The 7,229-nt window shown below is 56.5% G+C and overlaps 3 protein-coding genes across 3 annotated transcripts in view; 1 reads left to right on the top strand and 2 right to left on the bottom strand.

The window, feature by feature from the left end:
- POSPLADRAFT_1174275 (glycoside hydrolase family 37 protein) overlaps positions 1-2,345 on the top strand; it is a gene marked incomplete at its 5' end in the record, with an annotated part of 4,838 nt that extends 2,493 nt beyond the window's left edge. Inside the window, 6 exons of the mRNA XM_024488282.1 lie at positions 201-1,123; positions 1,198-1,305; positions 1,437-1,526; positions 1,588-1,633; positions 1,717-1,816; positions 1,881-2,345. Of these exons, the coding sequence (XP_024334534.1) occupies positions 201-1,123; positions 1,198-1,305; positions 1,437-1,526; positions 1,588-1,633; positions 1,717-1,816; positions 1,881-2,098 (1,485 nt within the window). The 3' untranslated portion in view covers positions 2,099-2,345. The remainder of the gene's footprint in view (positions 1-200; positions 1,124-1,197; positions 1,306-1,436; positions 1,527-1,587; positions 1,634-1,716; positions 1,817-1,880) is intronic.
- Positions 2,346-2,718: 373 nt separating this feature from the next.
- Positions 2,719-3,117, bottom strand: POSPLADRAFT_1061419 (hypothetical protein; the record flags this gene model as incomplete). The annotated part of the gene is made up of 3 exons (XM_024481376.1): positions 2,719-2,872; positions 2,945-3,005; positions 3,075-3,117. The coding sequence occupies 3 exons, from the start codon at positions 3,115-3,117 to the stop codon at positions 2,719-2,721; spliced, it is 258 nt and encodes an 85-aa protein (XP_024334533.1).
- Positions 3,118-5,113: 1,996 nt separating this feature from the next.
- On the bottom strand, positions 5,114-7,013 carry POSPLADRAFT_1049941 (hypothetical protein; the record flags this gene model as incomplete). Its single annotated transcript, XM_024479881.1, has 5 exons — positions 5,114-5,161; positions 5,276-5,904; positions 5,968-6,152; positions 6,291-6,693; positions 6,992-7,013. The coding sequence occupies 5 exons, from the start codon at positions 7,011-7,013 to the stop codon at positions 5,114-5,116; spliced, it is 1,287 nt and encodes a 428-aa protein (XP_024334532.1).
- Positions 7,014-7,229: the final 216 nt, after the last annotated feature.

Genomic DNA, 7,229 nt, shown 5'->3' with positions numbered 1-7,229 from the left:
GCCGGACGACCCGCACTTCGTGAAGAGCCTGAACCACAAGCCCGGGATCCTCGCGCTGGCCATGAACGAGGTGAGCGACGGGAAGGGCGGCAAGACGCTGAAGGGCATCCCGTTCGTCGTCCCGGGAGCACGGTTCAACGAGGTGAGTGGCGCCATCGCGCGCTTTGTCGGGCGTGCGCTGACAGCGACGACCGACGCAGCTGTACAACTGGGACTCGTACTTCATCTCGCTCGGCCTGCTGGTGGACGGGTACGTGAACCTGGCCAGGGGCATGGTGGACCACTTCATCTTCGAGATCAAGCACTACGGCAAGATCCTGAACGGGAGCCGGAGCTACTACCTCTGCCGGACGCAACCGCCGTTCTTGACGGACATGGCGCTGCAGATCTACAACCAGCTGGACCGCAGCGACATGGACGCGAACCGGGCGTGGCTGAAGCGCGCGATCCAGGCGGCGATTAAGGAGTACCACACGGTGTGGGTCGCGGAGCCGCGCATGGACCCGAAGTCGGGGCTCTCGCGGTACCGCCCGGACGGGCTCGGGATCCCGCCCGAGACGGAGGCGACGCACTTCACGCACGTCCTGGAGCCGTACGCGGCGAAGCACGGGCTGTCGGTGCTCGAGTTCAGCGAGCGCTACAACGACGGGGCGATCCGCGAGCCCGCGCTCGACGAGTACTTCCTGCACGACCGCTCCGTGCGCGAGTCGGGGCACGACACGACGTACCGCTTCGAGAAGCGCTGCGCGAACCTGGGCACGGTCGACCTGCAGGCGCTGCTGTACAAGTACGAGATCGACATCGGGACCGCGATCCGCGAGGTGTTTGACGACGAGCTCGAGCTCGAGGAGGACTTCCCGCTCGCGCCGTTCCCGCCGTCGCCCGCGGCGTATGCGAGCCCGCACCGCGCGAGCTCGCGCGCGAAGGCGCAGTCGAGCGCGATCTGGTTCGAGCGCGCGGCGTTCCGGAAGCGCGCGATCGACAAGTACTGCTGGAACGAGAGCAAGAGCCTGTACTTTGACTACGACACCGTGCAGGAGAAGCAGATCCTCTACGAGAGCGTGACGGCGTTCTGGACGCTCTGGGCGGGGTGCGCGAGCGAGGAGCAGTGCTGGAAGCTGATGTGCGTTTGCCTCTCGCGCCCGTATATATATCTGCGTGCGACTGAATTGCCCCGCTGACGCCGCCGCTGCGCAGCTCGCACTCGCTGAAGAAGTTCGAAGTGCTGGGTGGCCTCGTTTCTGGGACCGAGGAGTCCCGCGGGAAGATCTCGCTTGACAGGCCGAACCGCCAATGGGACTACCCGTGCGTGTTCTCCGCATGTTCCCTGCGTCATGGTGCTGATATAGATATATGTCTGGGCCCTTAGCTTTGCCTGGTCAGTGTGGCCCCCACACGCGATGCCGCGCGCTGTACTGAATTGAATTGTCTCCCAGGCCACCGCATCAGATCATGACGTGGGTCGGGCTCGAGCGGTATGGGTACCTGGAAGATGCCCAGAGGCTGGCGTACCGGTGGCTATACATGTGAGTTGCAGCCGCGCAAAGGCTGTGGCAGCCGTCAGTCAACTCATGGAACACCTGATAGGATGACGACTGCGTTCGTGGATTTCAACGGCGTGGTGCCGGAGAAGGTGCGTACACATCTGGTTCCCCCCGCCGCGCCCCCGGTGCAGAGAGTTCTGTCGAGACCTAACGGGCGCGTCATGTGTGACAGTTCGACGCCGTCCGGCTGTCCCACCTCGTAGACGCCGAGTATGGCAACCAAGGTGTCGACTTCAAGATGGTCCCCCGTGAGGGCTTCGGCTGGATGAATGGTGAGACGACGCGTGGCTTCGTTGCCAGAACCAGCGGGATCGCTGACAAGCTCCGTGTTCGCAGCCTCGTACCAGGTCGGCCTGTCGTTCTTGTCGACGGGCATGCGGCGCGCAGTATCGGCATGCACGAGTCCCGAGGTTGTCTTTGGTGCGGCGGCGAGCGAGCAGCCGACCAATGCGCAGGCCTACTCTGCCGGCGCGCCCGATCCTCTCGACTTGGCGATGGAAAATCTGCAGCTCTCCTCGCCCCATCCCGACGCCAACACCTCATCCGCGGCGTAAAGTCCCCGCACACTCGTTCAGGTTCTCACAGCGCTTTCATGTTGTTCTATCGTAATTCAGGGCCCCGTGGCTTCTTAGTTCTTGACGACGGACTTCGTGGCCGCTCCTCCAGACATCGTCGCGTCGATTTCGCTTAGAGATGTAGATGCTGATCTCCGTTCTCATGTAGAATATCTCTCTCAAAATTTCGTTGTACTAGTGCATCTCGCATCGTCCATGTATATAAGTCACTGCATCGGATCATTTTACTTTTGTCGTCATTGCATACAAGTCACCAGCTCCGAACACTGCATAGGTATGGACTGCTGGCAATGAATGAGACCGTAACTGCGTTGAACAGCATAAGATGGAGTAGGACCATCCTTTAAGCCCAGTGAGAAATAGCTCTGAGCTGATCGACGCTGGTATGCGTCGGTCCGAGGGCCCCAAAACACATACCTGCCCATATCGTAACATACTAAATGGCAAAAACACATACCGTTATCTGTGTCAGTGTGTCGCGATATGTGTGAGTATGTTCGAATCGACTAGCACATATCAACGCATATTATATTAATTCGAACATCCTCGCTGGTATGCGTCCATATGAGTACATAACACTGCTCCCCGTACCCCGCTCCCTACTCCCTGCTCCCTGCTCCCCGTACCCCGCTCCCTACTCCCTGCTCCCTGCTCCCCGCTCCCCATTCCACTCGCTCTCTGTACCCTGCGCACCTGATCCTCGCACTCGTCACCCATCCGCCTGGTAGTTGCACCTCCACCTCCTCGTGCGCACTGCGGCGCGATGTGTGGGGACACGCGGTCAGCGGGAATATTCTAAATATGCGAACATGGTGCAGAGCTTACCATGACAGGAGTGCGGATACAAGGGACAGTGCGAGGGTGATACGTAGGGGGTGCAGATGGGCTAGATAGACGAGCAATATGTACACACAGATCAGCAGAATGGCAAACGGCAAATGTAAAGGGGACGTACCAACGCTGACCGTGCCAGCTGAGAGCCCATCCCATGGTCCCATGGTATCCTCTTGCGCCCACGTCGCACTCTGTCAAACAGCCGAGTTGAACCCCGTCCACCCGATGTTATGCGAGCGGACCCAGCACTCGCCCCGTTTCGCTCGTATGCATGATCACGGAGGAGGAGAGCGGTCGTGCCTACCGTAGCGCGGGGGATACTCAGAAACACAAGGGGCAGAGCTAGAGCTCCATATTGCATAAAATCAACAGGATTGCACACCAAGATTTGCGTACCAAGATTGTGCGCGAGCCTGCGCAATCTTTTCGTGCATGAACCCTTCAGATGAGATGTTGTGCAACCATGGCACACGCACTCTGTGCGTGTAACAAAGAATCAGCAGGATTGCACTGTCAGAGCGCAAGCCTTAGCGCGGGCTTCGTCGGAGACCCCTTCGAGAAGTCGTTGAGACGTCCGGCGATGATGCGCCAATGGCGCGACTCGGACTTTGTTTGCTCGTTGTATGGCGTACTATACAGTTCGGGTCCCCTTTCGTTCGATAGAGTGTTCGCATCGTGGACACGAGCAGGCTTCAGTTCGCTCCTTAAGGTCGTACTGAAGCGAGTCGTTAGCGCATTATTCGCCCCATACTATAATACTGACGTACCTTAGATACAACTCTGTATATGTGTTTACCGAGTCCGCCCCTTAAGTTCGTACTGAAGCCAACGTCACTCTGTATAGCTCTCACTCGTGAGCCTTCAATATGTGCACCAGGATTGTATGCGGCCCCGCGCAGTTGTTTCACGCGTGATCTCTCCATTTTCCTTGTCAGACAAGACATAGGCAGTGTAGGCAGCTTTAACGTCGTTTGCGCGGACTGGGGGCAGTGAGTGTGTATGGCAGTGGGGAGAGGAAAGGAAGAGCGCAGAGACGTGGGGAGAGGAAGACCGGGCGCCTGTGGAGGCAGAGAGTGACGTCAGAAGGCTACGAAAGATAGTGTACCTGACGTAATGGATCCCAGACGGGCAGGCCTTCGTTCATGAGAGCACCGAGATGATGCAGGCCTGGATACAGAAACGAGTTGACATTCTTCGCCTTTGATGTATTCATCCCCATGAACAAAGTCACTGAATGTGTCGAGCTGACCGAGCTAATCCAGTATAGCTAGCACTGACTGCATCAGACAGGCTCGTTGCACCAGCGGTAGTTACTCGATGAGGATGCCATGGAATCAGGAGGGAAACAGGGCAGCCGCGAACTATGCGCACATGCGGAAAACAATTCATGTTAGAACTCGTACAGTGACACGCGCGCAGTGCAAGCAGGCCAAGCACAACGTTAATGGCGTCCGCGAGACATTGACGTGAGTCACATATTGTGCTCTGATCAACGCATAAGAGCTCGGATGGCAATCGATAACACATATGAGCTCACACCAGCGTCGATCAGCTCAGAGCTATTTTTCACTGGGCTTTAAGGCCAGATAGGACAGATCTGGTCGGGTTGTTCCAACAGGCGTACAACATACTTAGACAGGATCAATGAGCATGTCGGAATCATCGCCCAAGGCCTTGCCTCGTACATGGTATTTAATATTCAATTGATATATTTAGGCCGCAAGCGCCCCATGGAGGTTACCAGGGCTTCGCGGGCGTCAAAGTCATCATCCTCTAAATTCAGCAACAAACGACTGAGCGCAGACGACATTGACACCTTCCGTTTGTAATAGAGGTTATTGTTCCGAACGCTCAATCCGACCGGAGCATGGAGATCATCAAGCCTGTTAAGTGTATAATACCATTCTCCGCCAGCCACGGTGACCAGGAGGGGCGGGGAGGCCTAAGGCATGAGGAACAGCAGGCACACATCTCAATCAAGCCAACCTAGAGATCCTGAGACGACTGATTACTAGCATCCAGAAATTAGACCTCAGGATGACACTATAACCAGGATACCTTGTAGATATGAATAGTCGGTAGCGCCACGCATGATCAGCTTGCATTGGCCCAACACATAAATGGTGGGAATTATGCATGTTGCCAGCGTAAGTTATTAGCTCACTTCCAGAACTCGTCTGTCTGAGCACATTCCTTCGCCATCTCAAGCTATGCATCACCGAGATGAGTGTGATTGAGCTGTGATAGAGGGACCGAGGTCAGACATACCTGCTCATCTGTCCTGCATACCAGGACCTTCTTGTCGTTCTTGCTCCTCCCTACGTCGATCACGACCCCACCCTGACCAGTGACATGCGAGTTTGCATGCGGGTCCACCTCGAACCCGAGGCACCCCACGCTCTGCACGACCGCCTCTCGCAGTTCCACGCTCTTCTCGCCGATCCCGCCCGAGAACACGAGCGCGTCCACCCGTCCGCCCAGCCGGACGTAGTACTGGCCCACGAAGCCCGCGATCCGGTCCACGAACAGCTCGAACGCGAGACGCCACTTGCCCTCGCCCTGCCAGTCCCGCAGCTCCTGCCCACCGGCCGAGTCGCGCATGCGGCGCACGATCTCGCTGAAGTCCGCGGTCCCTGTGAGCGCGCACCACCCGCTCTGCTTGTTGAGGATATCTTCTGCCTGCGTGACGCGCACGTCGATCGCCGCGCTCGGGTCATGCGTGATGCGCCCCGCGCGGTTCGTGTAGTGGAACACGAGCGACGGGTCGATCACCCCGCAACGCGTCGCACCCGGCAGGCCAGACACCGGCGTGAGCCCCATGGACGTGTCGAGCGATGTGCCGTTGCGGATTGCGCAGACAGAGGCGCCGGAGCCGAGATGCATGACTATGAGGTTGAGCGCGGACGCGGGGCGCTGGAGGTGGTGTGCAGTGGCACCCAGGATATATGCGTCTGCGGCCAACATGTAAATGAGTATATGCGCGCATATATTGTGCGTTGTATGACTGAACGTACAGCTGAGCCCGTGGAACCCGTACTTCTTGAGTCCGCGCTTCTGTGCGACTTCTGGGTTGATTGCATAGCTCGCGATGTGGAGGGGGATTGAACGGTGGAAGGAGGTATCAAAATACGCAATCGAGCTTGCATCTGGAAGTGCTTCGATGCAGGCCTTCATGACCGACAACGCGGCACCGTTGTGTCTGTAGGAATATCGCGTCAGTCAAATGACACGTCCTCGCTGGTCAGATACGAATGTATGGATCTGTGTGAAAGCTATGCGGATATACTGCTGTGCATGCATTCGGTACGCCATCCACAGGGGTAGCAGTCCTACTCACAGGGGTGCAAGGTCCGATAGCTTCTCGATGTGGTGGTAGCTATCGGAGTCGATGATGACAGGTTCGAAGTAGTCACCGCCGTGCACGACACGATGACACACATGCACCACTGCTGAACGGTCAATTGCACTCTCTTTCTTCAGGTAGTCTAGGAAATGCGCAAATGCCGACGCGTGGTCATGTACATTGTCGATAGGTTCCTTCTTGGCCTCGCGGCCTTGGGAGTGTGAAACGAGGAGGAACGTAAACTTTGTGGGAGGCGACGAGATGTTCGTGATGCTAGATACAAGAAGGAGGTCCACCCAATCGTTAGGCTTGCCGTACTCGCTCGGGTGATTAACTTTACGAAACAGCGATATCTTCAACGACGAGGAGCCTGCATTTATGGCGAGGATCAGGCCGTCTTGTGGGGTACGGCTTTCACTCATTCTGATATCCTGTGGTGGACTAGTTTCGTCCGTGCACAAATTTCTGCAACCTAACACAGCGAGGGTCAGCTTTATGCAAGGTGCGTCGTGAACGGGCACACCTGTTTTGTTTTTACAGATGACAATGGGGGTCGATTTCAAGCTTCGTCCAAAGGGCGATGTGCCTGAGAGAAAGGAGCACCGTACAAACGATGTAATACATGCTAACCTAGCTAGAAGTGGAGATATGGACGCCAAGGAGTAGACAAGTAAGAGCACGACGCAAGCGGTGACGTCGTCCTCGATCACCGGTCATTACCCGATCACTACCAATCATCCGCTGCTTTCGTTTGCTCCGTGCGCGTGATCAATTGGGTTTGATTGTAATCAAATTCTGGAGAACGTATTCTATGGACTTCTGCTTTGACTGAGACAGCAATAGAGCATGTATCCATAGACGTAATAATCAGTGTATTGCACAGATGGCTCACAAAGATCCGGCGGGAAGTTGCAACCGGGTCCATATACATGG

Source organism: Postia placenta (assembly GCF_002117355.1).
Source record: "Postia placenta MAD-698-R-SB12 unplaced genomic scaffold POSPLAscaffold_17, whole genome shotgun sequence".
Taxonomy (NCBI): Eukaryota; Fungi; Basidiomycota; class Agaricomycetes; order Polyporales; family Adustoporiaceae; genus Rhodonia; species Rhodonia placenta.
The sequence above is the reverse complement of the archived record's forward strand: the minus strand, read 5'-3'. Positions and strand labels throughout refer to the sequence as shown.